Source organism: Leucoraja erinacea, chromosome 1 (genome assembly GCF_028641065.1).
Source record: "Leucoraja erinacea ecotype New England chromosome 1, Leri_hhj_1, whole genome shotgun sequence".
Taxonomy (NCBI): domain Eukaryota; kingdom Metazoa; phylum Chordata; class Chondrichthyes; order Rajiformes; family Rajidae; genus Leucoraja; species Leucoraja erinaceus.
The window spans coordinates 109,478,733-109,501,816 of record NC_073377.1 but is presented as its reverse complement, the minus strand read 5'-3'; the positions used below and the strand labels follow the sequence as shown (position 1 = coordinate 109,501,816).

The 23,084-nt window shown below is 45.8% G+C and overlaps 1 protein-coding gene across 2 annotated transcripts in view; it reads right to left on the bottom strand.

Annotated features, from left to right (window-relative positions):
- The window catches only part of eif4eb (eukaryotic translation initiation factor 4eb), a 39,974-nt gene extending 19,590 nt beyond the window's left edge, over nucleotides 1-20,384 (bottom strand). The window contains exon 1 of one of the 2 annotated variants that reach the window (XM_055641299.1): nucleotides 20,214-20,384. In XM_055641299.1, the coding sequence (XP_055497274.1) occupies nucleotides 20,214-20,369 (156 nt within the window). In that variant the 5' untranslated portion in view covers nucleotides 20,370-20,384. Of the gene's footprint in view, nucleotides 1-691; nucleotides 773-20,213 lie in introns of those variants that run through there. The other variant, XM_055641308.1, reaches the window with a different exon arrangement.
- Nucleotides 20,385-23,084: the final 2,700 nt, after the last annotated feature.

Genomic DNA, 23,084 nt, shown 5'->3' with positions numbered 1-23,084 from the left:
ATGTTCTCCAGAGTTGCCCGACCCACTGAGTTACACCAGCACACTATTTTTTTTAAATGATGATCTACAGGTTCGTCTGAGCTCTAGATTCATATTTGCACTAATTGAAGACTCCTAAAACCTAATGGTTTCCATTTGGAGATAAATTGTAGAATTATTTTTTCCTCTTTTTAAAGCAGCATCCATTTTGTTTGCATTACATGAATAACTGTGCTCCTGGATTGTCCATGCCAAGATTATTTAAAAATATATACATAGCTGTCTGGATGATACTGCCATACAAGAACGGCAAATGAAATGCAATGCCTCCTTTGCCCGATGGTTTCATGTTTAACTGTTCGAAGACAAGTTCCCTGAAAGTAACAGGGCAGCAATTGCGAGCAGTTTACTCTATATCCCTTGGCCAAGGAAAAATGCATGAATATTTAGAATTTCCATTAAAAATGACGTGCTCGGAGCAACTAGTGCAGAGGGAAGGGAGCAATAGATAGACTCTTGATACTGTATGCAGAAGTTTCAAAATTCCTTGATTTGACATAGAAGAGGAAGCCAGAGCACACTACAAATTATAGTCCACAGGAACAGCACAAGAAAAATGGTAAAACGCACTCAATCATTACTCTTAAACTAGATATTTTCAATGAAGCAATGACCATCTTTGAGCAAAGCAAAATCATCAACAAATACTCACACAGGCTTGATAGTTCATGTATTGAGTTTTTTTGCTGCAATGTATCTGAAGTACACATGCAAGATTATGTCCAGATAGTATAAGTGATTGTGGTATCCTTTACTATAAATGAATCAAATCACAATTATGCAAATAAGTACAACTTTTTTTAGATTAGACTCAGACAATCAGTGCATAGGAAGCAAAAACTGGGAGCTTTGTCAGGAGCCGACAAAGTTACAAAGTTCACCGAACATTCATATCTACTGCCTGCAAGCGTACGTTGCAGCAGCCCCCCCGTCGGGTCCCCCTTCATTCTCAGTGCCACCCTGTCGAGTGTTCCAGGAATTAGACGCTGTGGTAATAAACAGTTATAATACATATTTGCATGTGAAAATGGTGTGCGACTTCAAGATAAGTGTTCCCATGCACCTGCTGTTCTTGCCCATCTTGGTAGTACTGAATGCAGATGCTGTTGGAGCAGCCGGTGTGAATAACCGCAAAGCATTTTGTAGATGGTGTACACCAGGAATCGGCAACCTTGTTCTGCATAGGGGCCAGGACCCATGTCTGTGAGCAAATGACAGGCCACATCTATCACCATAGGTAATAAGTGGAGGTTAATAATAGTCATAGTTTTGTTTCGAAGGCGCTGTATTTAGAGGAGGGAGAAGGAGCCCGGTCAACGCCAGCCTCCCCTGCCTCCTCCGAGCCCTGTGTGCCTCCAGTGAGGGAGAGCGAGGCGGGGGAGGCAATGGCCAAGAGGGCGGCTGCCTGCTCGGAGTGCCAGGACTACCGGCATCGCGCTGCCCACCTGCCGCTGCTCACCATCGAGCCGCCCAGCGACAGCTCGGTGGACATGGGCGATCGGTCTGAGCGGGGCTCGCTGGGCCGGCAGCTGGGCTACGAGGCAGGGGCCCAAACCCCCCCCCTTCCCGGCCACCACATCCCTCCCCCACCTGCCCCCCGTCGACAGGACCCCCTCCCAGCGGAGGCCAAGCTGTCTGACGTGGACAACAAGAGCCTAGACAGCACGCTCAATTCCAATGACACCATCGACTGTCCTCGGGCCGGGACAGCCTGCCCAATGCACCCTCCTGCCCACAGACCTACCTGCAGGAAACACGTCACAGCTGGGACTCCCCCACCCTCAACAACGGCATCTTTCAGCAATGGCAGCATTGCATCGGACTCAAAAGAATACGCCTGCGGGCCAGGCGATTTTGGGTTACGGGCCGGATTCGGCACGTGGGACGTAGTTTTATCGACCCCTGGTGTACACTGTGCACCAGTGGAGGAGGAAATGAATGTATAGGGTGCTTGACGAGGTGGAATTCTTGATGAAGACAATCACCAACTAGCACTTTCATGGTACAAATGTTACATACAACTTATCCATCCCTGCCATATTATTGTTTAGTTCTTGCTGCATGCAGACTTGCGCAATCTACAAACATCCGAATCTCTGACTTCAGCATGGAAAGGTGGTCATTAAATGAAGCAGACTATAACAATGACCTGAAGATTTCCCACAGTAATTTCCTGGGGCTGGGACAATTGACTTCCTACATTACCATAACCAACTATAGTTCTGTAATCCAACCATAGCTGTGCTATCGTTGTGATGCTCGCCGACTTGTTTTACTAGGGCAACTTGATGCCACACTCAATTAAATAATAAGAACAGACATTACCACCTAACTCTGTAATTCAATTATTTGCACCACAGGTGAGGGCGTGGAACATACTGCCAGGGCTGGTGTTGGAGGTAGATACAAAAATGGCATTTAATAGGCTTTTGGATTGGCACATGGAAGTGCAGGGAATAGTCAGATGAGATCAGTTTAACTTGGCATTGTGTGTGGTAGAAACATTGTGGGCGAAAGCAGGGCTGTGGAGTCGGAGTCAGAGTCGGAGTTGGAACAATTTGTGTTGCTGGAGTCGGAGTCGGTAAAAAAAGTCCCAACTCCGACCTCAACATAAATTTCAGAGATTACGTAAATCGGAAAAAATCCCACTTTTTAAACATACTGCACGCTTTATTTCCACCCGAGAGAAATGGAGAAATGGCTAAGAAACTAGGAGTATCTCTGGCAAGGGAGAGTATCAGAAGACATATCACTTGAAGAAGCCAAGAATGAAAAGGAAAAGTTTCAAAAAATTCTTCAGGGGTGGTTCATGTTCATTAAAATGGATGCCTATTTTGGATGAACTATTTTGCCATCAATGCTTGATTTGTTGATGAAAACAATAAAATAGTAACTCAGGCATTTGGAGTAAAGGACACCAAGGCACATCATGAGAGCATTTATCTCCAGAACTTAGTGGACGGAATTTGAAATTAAGAAAGACCAGATTCTATGCATTGTCACTGATAATGCTTCAAATATGCTAAGCAAAAAGGAAAAGATTAATAAAGTTGAAGAAGAAAAAGTCACTACGAAAAGGAGATCTCTGTTGCAGATTCTGAAACTGAAACAGCAGAAACAGAACAAAATTATGAAACTTTAGATGATACTGGTGTGGAGGCATCTCAGCTCTAATCCAACATATGCATTGTGCTGTACATACATTGCAACTAGCAATAAGAGAAGGATTGAAAGAACGCCATGGAGCTTCTCTGGGGATGCAAGTAGCCACAGGGGCCAGGACTAAAATTGATGCTATCCTCCAGAGACATGCAGGAAAGGGAGCTATTTTGGACCAAGCAACTCGCTGGAGTTGTTAAGCGTTTATTTGACCTAAAACCCTTTCTAGAAGACATTGATAATCCCAGTATCTTCCTGACTAAAAGTTAAAGAAGGTTGGTATCACAAATAGAAGCTCTGCATGCTCACCCTTCTGCAGTCACCAAAACGCTGCAAGCAGAGGATTTTACTCCTGGTACATTCCTATGGGAGTGGAAACATTTAATATTTCACCTATCCAAAGATGAAGAATTGCTGAAGGGGGGAGAGAGAGGGACGGCAGAGAGAGGGACAGAGAGAATTAATATATGTATTTGTGGCTGCCTCAAGCATGTTGTCATTCCAAGTCTGTAGCAGAAAGTACCCCGGACACTGTGAATGAATATTCTCAGACAGACACAAATTGCTGGAGTAACTCAGCCGGCATTTAGTTTTAATTTCTACTAGACCAAGTGCAGACCCGTGGGGTCTGTTCCCCCAACGTGTGGTTGCGGGGGGGGGGGGGGGGGGGGGGGGGGGGGGGGGGGCATGCGGCGTCACACACACTAACTACTTCCCCACACACACGCTAACTACCCCCCTTGATATTATATTAATATTGTTAATTTGCTCCTTTTACCCCATAAATGCCCTGTCGACTGACGCATAGCCCCCAACTCGCAGGTGCGTCTAGAGAGGGAGGGGAGGATAGAGAGTGAGGGCAGAGAGAGAATGGGGAGAGACCTAGAGAGAGGGGCAGAGACAGAAGGGCAAGAGACAGAGGGAGAAAGAGGTGGAGGGGAGGAGGAGAGGATGGGTGGGTGAGGGGAGAGGGAGATGGGGAGAGCGTGTGGAGATGGGGAGGGGGAGAGCGTGGGGAGATGGGGAAGGGAGATGGGGGAGAGCGTGGGGAGGGCAGAAGGGAGAGAGAGGGGGGTGAGGATGGATGAGGGGGGGTAGAGAGAGGGGGTCGGGGAAGGGGAGGGGAGAGAGGGGGAGGGAGGGGAGGAGAAGAGGGGAGGGGGGGGGGGGGAGAGAGAGAGGGGGGGAGTGGGGGAAAGGCACGGGGTGGAAGGGAGGGAGGGGGAGAGATCTCCCACCACTGTCCCATTGTGATATCATATGTAAATAAGATCCATTGTGATTGTACATCTGTGAGATGGCACTGTGACATGCAGCAGTTTGATTTTAGTGGGACCCCGTGAAGGTTCCAATCTCCCACCCCTGTCCCATTGTGATGTCATATACGTAAATTAGATACATTGTGATTGGACATCTGTGTAGTGGCACTGTAACATGCAGCAGTTTGATTATTAATTTTTTTGATGTTTTGTGAACAATTGTATTCTAAATCTGGGGAAATAATTGAACACATCTAGAGAGAAGTGGATTTCTGAAATCATAAGTTAAATCCCTACCAAAATATGTAAAAATGTCCGCATTTCTGCGTCTGGTTTTCGAGGAAATACGTTTCATAGGCAAAATGACATACACCCACACACACACGCAGAGTTTTAATAGATACTAGACCAAGTGCAGACCCGTTGGGTCTGGTCCCCGAACGTGCTTCATATCCCGAGTACGGGGGTGAGGGGGGGCAGGGGAGGGGAGGGGGGGGGGGGGGAAGGGGAGGGAGGGGTGGGGGGTGTTGTTACCGAACTGAATTCACTGTGGAATGAATGCATTAACGGAGCCACTCTGCTGCTGGATCCGAAGTCCGTGCCGCTGATGGTAAAGTCTGTGAAAGCTGCCCCATCAGAGACTGTGAGGCCTCGCAGCCTCGGCGCTTCTGACACGCCGGCTCTGTCACGCAGGAAGATCCGATGTTTGGCTTGAGGCAGCGTGACAGAGCGGGGCCAGGCACCAGCAGTAGGGAAAAATGTCAGTGTTTTTCGAGCAGAGCGATTCAGACCCCGAGTACTGAGTTATGGTGGGTGGCCAGCAGGCGGCGACAAAATGAGTGGGGGGGGGGGGGGGGGTGTGTGGATGGTTTTATTTAAATATGTGTACATAAAAATGTCCAAATGTTTTGAGGAGTGCATGAGTGAATGTAAAAGTGAATTAGGTAGCGATATGGAAGAAATCACGGAGCTTCAGCGTGTGGGTTTGGTGGAACAAGGAATCAAAGGCCGAATCTGACATACACCCACAAACACACCGTTTTTAAAGTATATAGATATGATAGATTACACTATTTTTGTTGTCATAAATTTAGGAGTAATGCTTTTGTAATTTTTATTTAATTCAATGGAATTTAAATGTTGTCATAGTCCTATATGTAATTTTTTTTCTTTTAGCCTAATGAATTATGTTTTTTTTTCACAAATAAACAATTAAAAAGCCACTATAGCATAACTACAACCATAACTTTAAGGACATGAGTTTAAAAGATAGCCTGATGATTCATGTAGTTCTTATGAAATGCCATCTTGTGTAATGTCATCTTAGCAGATTTAGAATTATTATACGTACCTAGGGATCGGAGTCAGAGTCAGATTCGGAGTCGGAGTCAGGTGTTTTGGGTATCGACTCTACAGCACTGGCGAAAGGGCTCGTTCTTGTGCTATTCGGTTCAATGACAGCTGCTCAAATGCAACGATCACAGATCCAGTGCCCTCCGGAATGTTTGTGACAAAGACCCATCATTTATTTATTTGCCTCTGTATTCCACAATTTGAGACGTAATAGAAAAAAAAAATTACAATGGGTTAAAGTGCACATTGTCAGATTTTAATAAAGGCCATTTTTATACATTTTGGTTTCATCATGTAGCAATTACAGCAGTGCATATATATAGTCCCCCCATTTCTGGCCACCATAATGTTTGGGACACAGCAATGTCATGTAAATCAAAGTGGTCATGTTTAGTATTTTGTTGCATATCCTTTCCATGCAATGACTGCTTGAAGTCTGCGATTCATGGACATCACCAGTTGCTGGCTCTGCCAGACCTATATTGCAGCCATCTTTAGCTTATGCTTGTTTTGGAGGCTAGTCCCTTTCAGTTTTCTCTTCAGCATATAAAAGGTATGCTCAATTGGTTCAGATCGGGTGATTGACTTGGGTACTCAAGAATTGACCATTTTGTAATTTTGATTTTTTTTTTTTATCAGTATGTTTGGGATCATTGTCTTGTTGTAGAATGAACCGTCGGCCAATGAATTTTGAGGCATTTGTTTGAACGAGCAGATAGGATGTGTCTGTACACTTCATTATGCTACTACCAATAGCAGTTGTATCATCAATGAAGATAAGTGAGCCAGTACCTTCAGCAGCCATACAAGCCAAGGCCATAACACCACCGTGTTTCATAGATGAGGTGTTATGCTTTGGATCTTGGACAGTTCCTTCTCTCCTCCAATGCTCTTGCCATCACTGACATGTTAATCTTTGTCCCATCTGTCCACAAGACCTTTTTCCAGAACTGTGGTTGCTCTTAAGTACTTCTTAGCAAACTGTAACCCGGCCATCCTATTTTTGCAGCTAACCTGTGGTTTGCATCTTGCAGCGTAGCCTCTATTTCTGTTCTTTATGAAGACTTCTGCAGATAATGGTCATTTACAAATCCACACCCGACTCCTGAAGAGTGTTTCTGATCTGTCGGACATGCGTTTGGGCTGTCATCAGCTGTGGAGATCTTTCCTGGCCTGCCAGTCCCTTTGTGATTAGTAAGCTCACCAATGCTCTCTTTTTTCTTAATGATGTTCCAAACAGTTGATTTTGGTTAGCCTTGGCTGATGTCTCTAACAGTTTTATTCTTGTTTCTCAATCTCATAATGGCTTCTTTGACTTCCATTGGCACAACTTTGATCCTCATGTTGATAAACAGCAATAAAAGTTTCCAAAGGTGATGGAAAGACTGGAGGAAAGACTAGATGCTGAGCACTCCTTACACCTGCATGAAGGAAGCAATTAAACACACCTGAGCAATTACAAACGCCTGTGAAGCCATGTGTCCCAAACATTATGGTGCCCTGAAATGCAGGGACTATGTATAAACACAGTTGTAATTTCTACATGGTGAAACCAAAATGTATAAAAATTGCCTTTATTAAAATCTGACAATGTGACTTTAACCACATGTGATTTTTTTTCTATTACAAATCTCAAATTGTGGAGAAGAGGCAAATGATGGGCCTTTGTCCCAAACACTATGGAGGGCACTGTATAAATGTTGGGTAGGATACCAAATGAACGACTATTTCAGTGTGATCAATGATGTGGGATCTGTTAAGATCACCTCAAGAAGCAAATAGCATGGACTCAAGACAGTTCAGTACTCCCACTCTGTGTCAATGAGATTATGTCTCTCAATCATTGCAGTGAACAAATCATTTTCACACCAGGTGTAAAACAGCTGCTATTGGCCAATCAATATCTTCATACATAAACATGAGTGTTGGATGAAATGTGCCATCATCATACAGCATAGAAACAGGTCATTCAGCCAATTACAACTATGCCAACCAGTGGGCAGTAGTATTCCCAATCTTCTAGCAGAGACACAAAGATCTCTGGAAGAACTCAGCAGATCAAGCAGCATCTATGGAGGCAAAGGGATGGTTAACGTTTCAGGTCAAGGCTCAAAAAGGATTGAGTGTAGAGAGATGCTCAGTATACAAGTGAGAGGGTGGGGTGAGACAGAGATTGGTAGGTGACAGATTGAACCAATTGAATGGTGAATGGTGATTAGATGTAGCCAGACAGGGGAGATAGTGAGTGGAGTGTTGACAGAGGCTTGTAGGTAATAGGTGGAAACAGATTGGGTAGACTAGGGAGGGGAGGAAAGGAGACAGAAGCCGATAGATGTCAGTGACTCTGCTTCCACCACTGACTACCATCTCTGCTTCTAACAAACAGCATTTTTGAGATACTCACCGCTCCATGGGTGAAAAGGTCCCCCTTAGATCCCATCTAAATCTCTTTCCCCTTATCTACAATCTATATCCTCTAATTTTATTCACCTTTGGTGTCTGGAAGTTCCTTGCACTCTATCCTATCTAAACCCATCATCATTTGTCCCTTCTTAATGCCCCCGGCTCCAGGGAAAACAGACCCATCCACACTAGTCTCTCTTCATAGCTGCAACACTTCATCGCATGCAACATCACTATGAATCTTCTCTACACCTACTCCAGAGTTATCACATAGTTCCTGTAGTGTTGTGGCCAGAACTGCTTACTCCAGTTGAGGACTAATGTTGTATAAAGTTGGAGCATTCCTTCATGCTCTCGTACTCAATGTCACAACCAACAAAAACCAGATGCCTTTGTATTGACATTATCTACCTGTGCGACCAGATCTAAAGATCTTTGGTCAAGCATGCCAAGATCCCACTGTACCTCAATACTCCTTCAGAGCTTGTCTTTCATGGTTTCTGTCCTAACCACCCTGCCAAAATGCATCCACTCACATTTATCAGGATTAAGCTGTTTGCCATTTCCATGCTCATTTCACCAACACAATGTCTCTCTGTAGTCTAAGACTGCTCACTACGTTGAAAATATCATCACCAATCTTCATGCCATCTGAAAACTTACTGACACTGTCTCCTACATTCACATCAAAGTCTTCACATACATTACAAACAGGAAGGGTCCCAGCCAATACACCTGTGGAACACGACCAGTCATAGAGATCCAAACATAAAAACAATCCTCTACCATCATCCCATCTATTATCAAGCCAATTTGGGATCCAGTTTGCCAACATGCCCTCACTCCCATGGGCCCAAACCTTTTGAACCAGTCTCTCATGTGGGAATATTTCCAGAGGCCTTGATGAAGTTCATGAAGTTGCAAGTGTATAAAGGGGTGAACCGTTTAAAAACAATGCCTAATATCAAGGAATTAAATTTATAGTAAAACTCATTTCCATTACCAGAATATATCTGCACACTTCCACAAGAAATAAAAATATCAATTGTACCATCATGAAAAGTCATTCAGTATTTAAATACTTCCAAAATTGGTGCAACGTCTTGGTTTTGGCCCGGGATTTATATATTTTTTGTGTATACATACGCTAAGCTACATTTAACAATATTCAGTAACTGCAATTTGAAGAAAACAGTGGGGAGCTCTGATAAATCAGGATGTGTGACTACCTTGAGGGCATGCTGTTACAAAATACTGAAAATCAAAAGCATCCTGAACAATGGTAACACAGGCTTTGATAAGAGTTATTCTTACTGTGTCTGTTATTAGAGTATTAAAATTTACACCTTGGAACATTCATTCTTTTTTTTAAATCGCCATTTCTTTGGCAGTCACAAGATAAGTGGAATTTTTCCAGAAATATTTTCTTCAAAGAAGCAATATAAAATAATTACCTTTAACATAGTAAAATTCATTATTTTTAATCACCATTTATTTGGCAGTCATAACACAACTAGAATATTTTCAGAAATTATATTTTCTTCAAAGTGACAGTATAGAATAATTATTTTTAACTTCCAAATTTGATGCAAAGTTTTGGTTTTGGCCTGGGATTTATAAAAGCTGTCAAGCTTTCATATGTTGTGCCTTGGATATTTCAAAGCCAACAAATTGTTTTGTGCAAACTGACACAGCAAAATCCAACAAGCAGTAAATGTGATAAGTGACCTATTGTTTTTTTTCTCTTTTCGGGTAATACTGGGATTTCAATAAAACACACAGCTCTTTTTTTCCCCTCAATTCCACTGTAGAATTTTTTCATCCATCCATCAAATTGCCAGACAACTTTAACTCCCATATTAGTAATACAGGTGCACAACCTTTTATCCGAAAGCCTTGGGACCAGACACTTGTCGGATTTCGGACATTTTCGGATTTCCGAATGGAAGAGTTTTAGCGTAGATTAGGAAGGTAGGCGGCTTGAAAAGTCTGGAGCGGCTGCCTCCTCCCTGGAGACCGGGGAATCATTGTAAATCATTGCATAAATGTTAGTCAGTAAGTTTGGAGGGATTTTATGTGGTGGTGGTGGTGGGGGGGGTAAAGGGGGAAACTTTGATTCTTAGTCCCCTACCTGGTCGGCGACTCCCAACATCGCGGAGTTGGGGGCTCCGTCCGGCCGCGGGCGGCGCTGGTTGGAGCTCCGACCCCGACAACTCTTACCCCTGGCTGCGAGGCGCTCCAAATCCAGCGCCGCCTGCGGCCGGACGCCCGCAGCCCCAGCTCCGCGAATGTTGGGAGTCGGATGCCCGCAGCCCCAGCTCCGCGAATGTTGTGTGTCGGCGGCCACAGCGCTCTGGAGCTTACCACACGGCGACCCGGTAAGGCATTGCCCACTCCCCGCTGGTATCCCAGCGCTGCGACGCCGCTGACTCCCAACATTCTGGGAGCTGGGGCTGCGGGCTTCCGGCCGCGGGCGGCGGTGGATTTGGAGCGCCTCGCAGCCAGGGGTAGAGTTGCCGGGGTCGGAGTTCCAACTGGCGCCGCCCGCGGCCAGACACCCGCAGCCCCAGCTGGGAGTTGGCGGCCACAGCGCTGCGGAGCTTACTGCACGGCGACCCGGTAAGGCATTGACCGCTCCCCGCCTCTCCGACCAGGTAGGGGACTAAGAATTAAAGTTCACCCCTTCACCCCCCCTTCACATAAAAGCCCTCCAAACTAACTGACTAACATTTAAGCAATGATTTACAGATGTTTAAATGTCTCCCCGGTCTCTGGGGAGGAGGCAGCCGCTACAGTAGTACAGACCTGGGTTGACCGTGGGTTGTTTCGGGTCAAGTTTGGCGCCAAACGCGAGCTTTGGTGTGCAGACGACATCCTGGAAAAAATGGCCGGTTTTTGGAGTTTTTCGGTTTGCGGAACTCTGGATAAAAGGTTGTGCACCTGTAGCACCTCTGACAATCCACCAACAAAGGGGGATTGTATAAACAAGGAATTGCAGATGTGGATGCACACCAAGGAAAGACACAAAATGCTGAAATAACTCAGCAGGTCAGGCACCATCCCTGGAGAATATGGATAGGTGACGTTTTGGGTCCAGGTGTTAGTGCGAATGCTGAATCAAGCAGATACTCAAAATGTCTTTTGCCTCAGAGGGAAAATTGGTTATACCGGCTTCATTAAAAATTGAGCTTGGCATTTACTGCAAAAGAATGTAAAATAAAGAAAAATAAACAGTCATGGAGCAGTTATTTGAAGTGTAAAATAATATAAAACATAGAAAAGTATGGCACATTGAGGCCTTTGGCCCACAATGTGTGCTGAATATGATGCCAAGTTCATGTTATAGGAGTAGAATTAGGCCATTCGACCCATCGAGTCTACTCCACCATTCTATCATGGCTGACCTCTGCCTCCTAATCCCATTGACATCCGTTCTAATCAAGAATTTGTCAATCTCTGCCATAAAAATATCCACTGACTTGGCCTCCACAGCCCTCTGTAACAATGAGTCCCACAGATTAACTACCCTCTGACTAAAGAAGTTCCTCCTCACCTCCTTTCTAAAAGAGCACCCTTTAAATCTGAGGCTATGTAGCAATGTTACAAAATTTTGAGATTTAAAAAATCAAGTCTGCAATTTATCCCATCAGATAAAGCATAACAATAAGTTTAATTTGACACCAAATTCACTTTCATATCTCAAGTATTAAAAAAGTTATGACCATTTTCATACTCGGAAATTAGCATCTTGTTCCCTATTGATTTTCAATGGACATTACAAAAAAGCTGTGATCTTGGATAATCAAAAGCCCATTTCTTAAGGAAAGATTAACATTTTTAAATAGCCTAAGTGTCCAAAGATTATTCACAAATAATTCACAATATAACATGATTTTTATATCTAATTTACATTAATTTATAGGCCAAATGGAAGGAATTTAGTGTTCAATTGCTGTAAATAAATGCCCATTTAAATCGGCTTTCTAGTGGGTTCATGTGGAACGCGCTGGTTTAGAACGTTGACATAGCGCTGGATTAGTGCCCTCAAATGCCGAGAAAAATACTGCGAGAAGGATATAAAAAGCCCAAAATGAACTATTCGTTATAGATAACTTGATATATAGGGTTATATATATGCCCCATTTAATGTAAAAATAAGGTACATACCTTTAATTGTTTGCTTTATAAAACCCTGGGGCTGCGAGAGGTTGCGGAATCAGAGAGTAATTTAAAAACAATTAGAACTATATTATCGAGGCCGATAAAACTAATAATACCTTTTGCGACCGGGTCTTGCAGCGATTTTTCGTTAATGATTTACTAGGCTGAACATGTGCGATTAGTACAGCCTAGTAAAAATCGCGTTTTAAACCCGCCCCCTCCAAACAGCGCCAAAATCGCGGCCATGGCTGAGGGCAGATTCCCAATGACGATTCAGGTAGGTTTTGTAACATACCTAGGCTATGGCCTCGGTCCTAAACTCCCCCAAGTTAAACTAATCTCCTCTGAATGCACAGGATCCTTATCCCTCCATTCTCTGCATATCCAAGTGATGTAATCCATTTAAATGTAAAACTTACATTATAAAATGCTTATTAGGATAACTATATAGGAGATAATAGAAAATAATTCTGCTCTTTGAAGCCAATTACAAAATGCACAGTAATGCTAACTTTGTGGATTTTCCAGAATCTCACAAGAGAACAGGTTACAGGTTAGTGGCACAAGATACTGTAGATACAGTATTTAGGAGCAAAAAGGATCTGTAAAGGGAACTGGACAGTGGATATTTCAGGTCAAAACCCTTCAACTAGACTTTCCTCTCCACAGACACTACCTAACCCACTGAATTCCTCCAGCTACTCTCCTTTTTAAAGTTTCAGGAAAGATTGTGGCATGGCAGCAAAAAAAGAGGAAGACCATTGGATTACTTTGTATTTCCTTTTGCCCCTGTCCCACTTAGGAAACCTGAACGGAAACCTCTGGAGACTTTGCGCCCCACCCAAGGTTTCCGTGCGGTTCCGGAGGTTTTTGTCAGTCTCCCTAATGGTCGAAAGTGATTTCCGCTTCTTCTATGTTCCGGCGATTATTTCAAAAAATTCAAAACCGGCCGCGACTAGAAATAGGTTGCCGTTTTAAAAATCGGTAATTTTTTAGTCGAAGCCGGCTGTGATGCTAGTTGAAGGTGGTTGTCGAAGGTCTTACCTTCCACTACCTGCAACCTCCGGCAACCTTGGGTGGGGCACAAAGTCTCCAGAGGTTTCCGTTCAGGTTTCCTAAGTGGGACAGGGGCATTAGGGGGTTAGAGGGGAATTTCCAGGGCTTTTCACTCCCTAAATTGGTTCTTGTCCATTTCTGGGAATCTGCAGAGAGCAACTTGCAACCAAACAGGCCTTTGCATAAATGGCTTGCTGAACAAGCTAAACATTTATCATTCCTATTCACAAAGAAATGTTAACATAATCAGCCAAGTTGCAATACCAACTTTTTGATTTTCCTCTCGGTTAAAAAAACCCAGCTCACACCAACTACCCACGTGTCAGCCTCACAGCTGTTGGAACACAACATTTATTGATAATGTGGTGGTGTTAAGTCAAAAGCAACAACGATTTTTTTAAGATTTCTCATGCTTAAACATATTGGTGAAGACTAGTTATACACCATGCATCTAAACAGAAAATGAATCAAGAAACTATTGAGTTATGAGCGGGATGGGGAAAGGAGAAACACACAGCGAATACATTTGTTGCATTGGTCACAGCTGAATGAAACTTTTCTGTTTACTTTGTGGTTCCTATATAAGGAAGCCTAATTACATAATTTCCAAATCCATCTTCCCTTGCCCCTCATCTCTTCCCTGAAGGCGATGATTCATGTCAGAGATAGTTTCAGACACCAACAACCATGAATGTCTCAGTCAAATGACCTTTCATCATGTGCAAGCCCAAAAGCTAAGTGTAACAGAGCATTTAATTGTACAGGAGCATCATTACAAACCTAAGCTGCCCTTGCCCATGCCCTATATCTTTAGTCAGTAATTTGGAATAGAGGATGATTTGTTTTGAAAACACAGGCAGTTACTTGATATCCATCGTCAATAGAAAATTAGTTCATGTTTTCTCACCCCAGTAAAAGATCTTGGTGCCAAATATTGTACCTTCTTCCTCACACTCTAGATTCAAACTGCCAAATAACTCCAGCGGCTTTTATTTACGTAACAACTTCGACTCTGTCGCAAACTGTACCATCACTGCACATGATCAAAAGCTTGGTCGAAGAGGTGTGCTTTAAGGAGCACCTTACAGGGAGAATGTTTAGAATGTTTTATGCAAGGAGCTCCATTCGTTAGGTCAGTGATAGTGGGAAGCCAAATTGAAGATGACATAGTGACTAAATGTGCAGGAAGCTAAAATCAGTATTGATGTTATAATGAACAAATAACAATAATAGCATTAGCGGATGAGGGAATAATTTGCACAAACATTGTACGTTCTTGCAGCAATAAATCTTCCACTTAGAAACTATAATGAAATTCCATTGCTTGTATTGGTATTAGCAAAATAGCAAATTTGTTTGAGGTAATAAGATGCTGTTTATACCACATAGAGACACAAAGTGCTGGACTAATTATGCAGGTCAGGCAGCATCTCGTGAGAAATTTTTAAAAACATTGTTTGGCAGAACATGCAGAGTAGTTAAGTAAATCTTTGTTTCTATGTTAACATATGGTATTACAGATGCTATCAAAGAGAAAAAGCTGGACTAACTTAGGTCAGGCAGCATCTCTGGAGAACATGAATGGTGACGTTTCAGGTCGGGACCCTTAACACTTTGACAAACATTACTTTCAAACACTCACAACTTGATTGCCCCCTCTATTGCCTTATACACAGCACAACCATCAGGTGTCACAGAGATTGACCCATAATACTGGAGTAACTCAGCGGGACAGGCAGCATCTCTGGAGAGAAGGAATGGATGACGTTTCAGGTCGAGACTCTTTTTCAGACTGAAGTCAGGGTAGTGGGCGGGACAGAGATAGAATGTAGTCCAGCGGTTCTTAACCGGGGAGTCGTGACCCCCATGGGAGTTGTTTGTGGGGTTTTCCGGGGGTCACAAATAACATCAATTTGTTGAGCCTATTTTTAGGAACCTAACAAAGGTACATACCACACACAGTATTTTGTTTGCATATGAGCGTACGTATACGCACAAAAACTGTGTGTGGCCTGGATCATGTGCGATCGAGGCTCATGCTTGTCAACTGCCGTGTATTAGCGTTCGTGCATGGCCAAACAGTGAGTAGGTGAAGGTTGTGAACCACATCTGAGGGAACGCAACAAACTCAAGAATCTTCAATTTCACTGTTCTGTTATTCCACACGGAGGTGCGCTGGCTTTCTTTTGCGTGGTAAAGTTCACAATCGTGCAATTCAACTTCGAGAGGAAATAGCGCGTTCTTGGAGACTCAGTGTACCGAGAAGGAGAATCAGCTTCATGAAAAGATGCAGGATGAACGGGTTCGTGATGAAGGTTGTTTACTTGGCTGACTTCTTCGTCGAGGTGAATTCCTTGAACCTGTCACTTCAAGGAAACCTTCCAATGCTACACACGGCTCATGACAAAGTGGCAGCGTTCAGGAGGAAGATTCACCTTTACTAGAGAAGAGTCCAGGATGGTGACACGACTATTTTCCCTGAGATGACAACACTCCTGGGTACTACTCCAGACGCCGAATGCCACTTCCACGAGGATATCGCAACTCACCTTCTGGCAATTAGCGAAGCCATCTAACCTTATTTCCCCTGACTGAACGAACGCTCTCGTGATGAATGGATTGTCCCACCTTTTTCTGTTGAAGACGGTGCCATCAGCGATACTGTTGTGGCTGGGAAGGATGAATTTTACCGAATTCGTGAAGATGCGCAGTTCAAGAGTGACTTCATGGAACAAGAGCTCGCCACGTTTTGGCTGAAAATGAAGGACTGTCCTGTTCTTTTGAAGAGGGCCCTGACCCTATTGGTCCATACCCCCTCAACCTATCGCTGTGAGGCTGGATTCTTAACCACGGTAACTCTGAAAATCAAGGCACGCAATAGGCTTGTGATCGACGCTGACATGAGGTGCTGCCTATCGAGCATTCGTCCTCGTTTTGATCGCCTGATGGCTTTGAAGCAATTTCAGCCATCCCATTGACTGAGTATTGACAGACATGTTTTCATAAATCGGGCTGTTTTTTTTCAATTTTTGTTTTGGGGGACACGGTTCTGACCAAAAATGTCTGATGTGGTCCTGTGGCCAAAAAGGTTGAGAACCACTGATGTAGTCAGAGATAGTAAGACTAGTGGGAGAACTTGGAAGGGGGAGGGGATCGAGAGAGAGAGAGAAAGCAAAGGCTATTTGTGGTTAGAGAAGTTAATATTCATACTGCTGCTACCTTAGTGCAGGGGAGGGAGTGCAGGGGAGAGATAGGTTTTTGCCTTCCATCACAGCAAGGAGGAGATGCGCTGTGATGGATGTCTGTGTAAATTGTGTTGTGTCTTGGGTCTTTTTCTTCTGTGTATGACTGCAGAAACAACATTTCATTTGAACCTCAATGAGGTTCAAATGACAAATAAAATTGTATTGTATTGTATTGTAAGCTAAATATGAGGTGCTGTTCCTCCAATTTGCACTGGGCCTCACTCTGACCATGGAGGAGGTCCAGGGCAGAAAGGTCAGATTAGGAATGGGAGGGGGAGTTAAAGTGCTAAGCAACCGGGAGATCAGGTAGGTTAAGGCGGACTGTGCGGAGGAGTTCAGCGAAAAGATTGCCGAGTCTGCGCTTGGTTTTGCAGATGTACAGAAGTTGACATCTGGAACAGCAGATACAGTAGATTAAGTTGGAGGAGGTGCAAGTGAACCTCTGCCTCAACTGAAAAGACTGTTGGGGTCCTTGGATAGATTTGAGGGGGGAGGTAAAGCGGCAGGTGTTGCATCTCCTGCGATTGCAGGGGAAAGTACCTGGGGAGGGGGTGGTTTAGGTGGGATGGGACAAGTTGACCCGGGAGTTGAGGAGGGAATGGTCTCTGCGGAAAGCAAAAGGGGATGGAGATGGGAGATGGCCAGTAGTGGGATCCCGTTGGAGGTGGCAAAAGTGTTGGGAGGATATGCTGTATGCGATAGCTGATGTGGTGGAAGATGAGGGGAGGGGGGGAAGCAAGAGCGGAGCTGTGGGATATCAAGGAGACCCTTGTGAGAGCTTCATCTATAATGGAAGAGGGGAACCCCCATTTCCTAAAGAATGAACACATCTCCAATGATCTAGTATGGAAAACCTCATCCTGGGCGCAGATGCAGCGTAGACGGAGGAATTGGGAGTAGGGGGGATAGCTTCTTTACAGGAAATAAGGTGGGAAGAAGTGTACTCTAGATAGTTGTGGAAGTCAGTAGGTTTGTAGTAGATGTCGGTCAATAGTCTGTCTCCTGTGGTGGAGACGGTGAGATCCAGAAATGGTAGGGAGATGTCGGAGATGGTCCAAGTGAATGAGTGCAGGATGGAAATTAGTCGTGAAGTTGATGAAGTCAGTGAGTTCTGCATGGGTGCAGGAGGCAGCACCAATGCAGTCGTCAATGTAGCGGAGGTAGAGTTCGGGGATAGGGCCAGTGTACGCCTGGAACAGTGAGTTCGACATACCCAACAAAGAGGCAGGCATAGCCTTGGATTTGGAGGAAGTGGGAGGAGTCAAAAGAGAAGTTGTTGAAGGTAAGGACCAGCTCTGCTAGGCGGGAGGAGAGTATCAGTAGATGGAAATTGGCTGGTTCTGCGGTCGAGGAAGAAAAGGAGGGCTTTAAGACCTTGCTGGTGGGGGATGGAGTTATAGAGTGACTGGACATCCATGATAAAGATGAGGGAGTGGGGGCCTGGAAAACGGAAGTCGTTGAAGAGACAAAGAGCGTGTGAGGTGTCTTGGACATAGGTAGGGAGGGATTGGACGGGGGGGGGGGGGAGATAGGATGGAATCGAGGTATATGGAAATTAATTTGGAGGGACATGAACAAGCAGAAACAATGGGTCTGTCAGGACAGTTCTGTTTGTGGATTTTGGGGAGAGGATAAAATCCGGCCATGCGGGGCTGGGGAACGATAAGGTTGGAGGCTGTGAAAGGCAGACAGCCAGAAATATTAAAATCAGAAATGGTGTGTGATATTATGGTCTGGTGCTCGTCTGCGGGGGTCATGGTCCAAGGATAAGTAGGAGGTGGTGTCTGAGAGTTGTCGCCTGGCCTCAGCCTGATATAGGTCAGCACGCCAGACCACCACGGCGCCTCCGTTGTCGGCGGGTTTGATTAGCAAGTCGGGATTGCTGCAGAGTGAGCGGATGACTGTACGTTTGGAGGGGGGAAGAGGTTAGAGTAAGTAAGGGGAGTGCAAACGTTAAGGCAGTTGATGTCCCACCGGCAGCTGGGAATGAAAAGGTCTAAAGAAGGTACAGGGCCATCCAGGGGAGTCCAAGAGGAGGGGGTCTGGTGGAGACAGGAGAAGGGTGGTAAAGAGTGGTAAAGACTCCTTCCCATAGAAAAAGGCACAGAGGCGGAGGAAGAAGAGTTCTACATCGTGGCGGATCCAGAATTCATTGAGGTGGGGGGACGCAGGGGAAGAAAGGTAAGGCCTCTGCTGATGACAGACCGTTCCGTATCAGAAAGGGGGAGGTCAGAGGAGATGGTGAACACAAGGGTGGGGTTGGGATCAGAGGAAGGCCAGTAAGTAGTTGGAGGCCGAGGCGATGTCGGGGGGGGGGGGGGGGGGGGGGGGGGGGGGGGGGGTGTTCAGTGAGGAGGGGGGGGGGGACTCTTGGATGGGTGGGGGAGTAGTTGGGGCCACCTGGTTAAAAGGGGAAAGAGAACCAGTGAAGCCCCCCACTGACGTTCCCTGTAGGAAGGGTGTCAAAGAGAAATCAGTTTTAAATATTATGTCTATGTCATTGAATTATATGCTTTCCAAACTGAGAGAAATACACAGAGCATTTGAAGACATGATGTGGGATTAAAAAGAGTATATCGTTTGACGTGGAGGTAAAGCGAGGTAATCATGTATGACAATCAAAAGTTAGGGAAAGGTTATAATCCGAGAGGCAGATATCATTCAACCATCCGTTATGTCTGGACTGCTGCCCCGTTAGTTGTCAGCATTATACTGCCTCTGGCTGTTGGAATATAGCCCGCTATGGGGCTGCGGGAAAACACCCCCCATCCCATTGTGATAAAGTACTTCTTGCCTATTACAGCAACAAGTGAATTACTTCAGATTCGACAGAAGGGGCGGGGGGAATAAAGCGAACGGGTGCCGAATATAGAAAAGCTGATAACATTTAGAATTTTGAAAAAGTTTCATATTACATCATAATTATAAAAACGTCAGAATCATTCACTTTTATAACACAAATATTCTATAAACTCAGAAAGTTACAAGACCATTAAGTTAAACAAGAACTGACAAATTTTAAAAGAAAACAATGACAAACAAGGGTCGAAATGCGAGCGGATGGTGACGCCGGCTTTTCATTACTTTGTTTACCCCCCGTCAGCATGAAGAGAAGGTGTGAAGGCACATTTAGGGGGCTTTCGGTCAGCGACTGGGGGTGTTGGCTTCCCCCATCCTGGGGCGGCCGGTCGGCTGTTCCACCACCTCAGGGTGAAGGAGAACAGGAGACCTCTTCTCGTCCACTGGAGAACACGGCAGGCGGGAGGTTTAAGGATCCCCGGGCTGCGTGCCATGTGGATCCCCTCCCCCGGCGGTCGAGGCCTGGCTCCAGTCAAGCCGCGGCCATGCTGCCTCTGCCGCCCACGGGGCCCCGGCTCCCGAGAACACACGTGTGCGGAAACTTTGTCCCCAGCCTGCCGCCGCCCCCGCTGAAGGGAGACAGCGTGCGGTGGTTAACCGTGCCGCCAGGCTCCCCTCACGGGTGGTGCAGCGTATGGGAGGCTCGGCGCACCCAGCGCCGTGATCCAGTGTCACTCACCGACTCCACCGCCGCCATCTTGTGTGTATGAGTCCAGCCCTCGAGCGCACCCGCCGATTCACTGAAGGCGGCTGCGTCACGTGACGCCGGCCCGGCGAGCCGGCGTGCGCATGCTCCCTCCAACCCTGCCGGCAGGCCGCCGTGACGTAGGAGCATTTTGAAAGAAACAAGGCTCAAACCACTCAAACGGCGGCGGCCGACGAGGCCCCGCCCACGCCCACCCCAGGCAGGATTAGGTCACGCCCCCATTATGACGCATCCGCCCCGCCCATCGTCTGACAGGCACCGAGGCCACCCCTACGCTCGGCTGTGACGCCAAAGCCCTGACTATGCCGTAACATTATGGGCCACGTCCCCTTTATGACGATCATGCCGCGCCCACGCTCCGACGAGCCAGCCCCGCCTCCATTGTGCCGGTATGGGCCCGCCCACTCGACGCTGCCAAGGCCACGTTCACATTCTGCTGTCACCGCCATGACCTGCGTTAATCCCGAGGCCATGCCAAAGAAGGGTTTCGGCTGCCTATTTCCTTCACTCCATAGATGCTGCTGCACCCGCTGAGTTTCTCTAGCATTTTTGTGTACCTTCCATTTTCCAGCATCTGCAGTTCCTTCTTAAACGCCATGACAAGCACTGCGGCTGAGACCACGCCCACACCGCGACGCAATGCCCCGCCCATGCTCTACCTCAGGCTCCGCCCCTTCCCATTCATAAAGGCCTCGACCCTGCCCCTTGTCGCTGCCACACACGGATCCGCCCACAATACGTCACCACATTGGCCAGGCCTTCACGCGAGCCGACTGAAGACCACGCCTCAAGCCCCGCCTCTCCCTCCTGGAAGCCACGCCCTTGGCGCTGGCCCTTCATTCATTCTCCAGCTGTTCATGAATGCACAGCAATGCCAGACAACTGAAACAAGCATGATTAATAGATAGACACAAATTCATAAGTTCTAGGAGCAAAATTAGGCCATTCGCTCCATCGTCTACTCTGCCATTCAATCATGATTAATCTATTGTGTAGGAAGGGACTGCAAGTGATGGTTTAAACCGAAGATAGACACAAAAAGGCATTGGGGGTTCAGTATTGATGTGGATAGAGAACTGGCTGGCAAACAGGAAGCAAAGAGTAGGAGTAAACGGGTCCTTTTCACAATGGCAGGCAGTGACTAGTGGGGTACCCCAAGGCTCAGTACTGGGACCCCAGCTATTTACAATATATATTAATGATCTGGATGAGGGAATTGAAGGCAATATCTCCAAGTTTGCGGATGACACTAAGCTGGGGGGCAGTGTTAGCTGTGAGGAGGATGCTAGGAGACTGCAGGGTGACTTGGATAGGCTGGGTGAGTGGGCAAATGTTTGGCAGATGCAGTATAATGTGGATAAATGTGAGGTTATCCATTTTGGTGGCAAAAACAGGAAAGCAGACTATTATCTAAATGGTGGCCGATTGGGAAAGGGGGAGATGCAGCAAGACCTGGGTGTCATGGTACACCAGTCATTGAAGGTAGGCATGCAGGTGCAGCAGGCAGTAAAGAAAGCGAATGGTATGTTAGCTTTCATTGCAAAAGGATTTGAGTATAGGAGCAGAGAGGTTCTACTGCAGTTGTACAGGGTCTTGGTGAAACCACACCTGGAGTATTGCGTACAGTTTTGGTCTCCAAATCTGAGGAAGGACATTATTGCCATAGAGGGAGTGCAGAGACGGTTCACCAGACTGATTCCCGGGATGTCAGGACTGTCTTATGAAGAAAGACTGGATAGACTTGGTTTATACTCTCTAGAATTTAGAAGATTGAGAGGGGATCTTATAGAAACTTACAAAATTCTTAAGGGGTTGGACAGGCTAGATGCAGGAAGATTGTTCCCGATGTTAGGGAAGTCCAGGACAAGGGGTCACAGCTTAAGGATAAAGGGGAAATCTTTTAAAACCGAGATGAGAAGAACTTTTTTTTTCACGCAGAGAGTGGTGAATCTCTGGAACTCTCTGCCACAGAGGGTAGTTGAGGCCAGTTCATTGGCTATATTTAAGAGGGAGTTAGATGTGGCCCTTGTGGCTAAGGGGATCAGGGGGGTATGGAGAGAAGGCAGGTACGGGATACTGAGTTGGATGATCAGCCATGATCATATTGAATGGCGGTGCAGGCTCGAAGGGCCGAAATGGCCTACTCCTGCACCTAATTTCTATGTTTCTATGTTTCTAAAAAAAAACTGGAGTAACTCAGGGGAACGGGCAGCATCTCTGGAGAGAAGGAATGGATTACGTTTCGGGTCGAGACCCTGATATATCTTGTGTAAGAAAGAACTGCAGATACTGGATTACATCGAAGGTGGACACAAAATGCTGGAGTAACTCAGCGGGAGTTGCTGCCTGGTCCCGCTGAGTTATTCCAGTATTTTCTGTCTACCCTGATCTATCTTTCCCTCTCAACCCCATTCTTCTGCCATCACCCCATAACCTCCGACACTCATACTAATCAAGACGCCAGTGCTGAATTACTGGAGCAAAATGCAGCCCACAGCGAACAATGGACAGTTGTGGCTCCACCTTTCCTTGATCATTGCTGCTTTTTGCATATCTTTCATCATTTGTTCTATTTACCTTTCCTCTGACTGAAAAATGGTCTAAACCCGAAACGTCACCTATTCCTTTTATCCAGCGATGCTGCCTGCCCTGCTGAGTTACTTCAGCTTTTAGTGTCTATCTTAAAAACTGGATTAACTCAGCAGGTTAGGCAGCATCTTTGGAGAAAAGGATAGGTGACGTTTCGAGTCAGAACCCATCTTCCGACTTGAAAATGAAGGAGGGTCTCGACCCAAAACATCACCCATTTCTTCTCTCCAGAGATACTGCCTGGCCCTCCTGAGT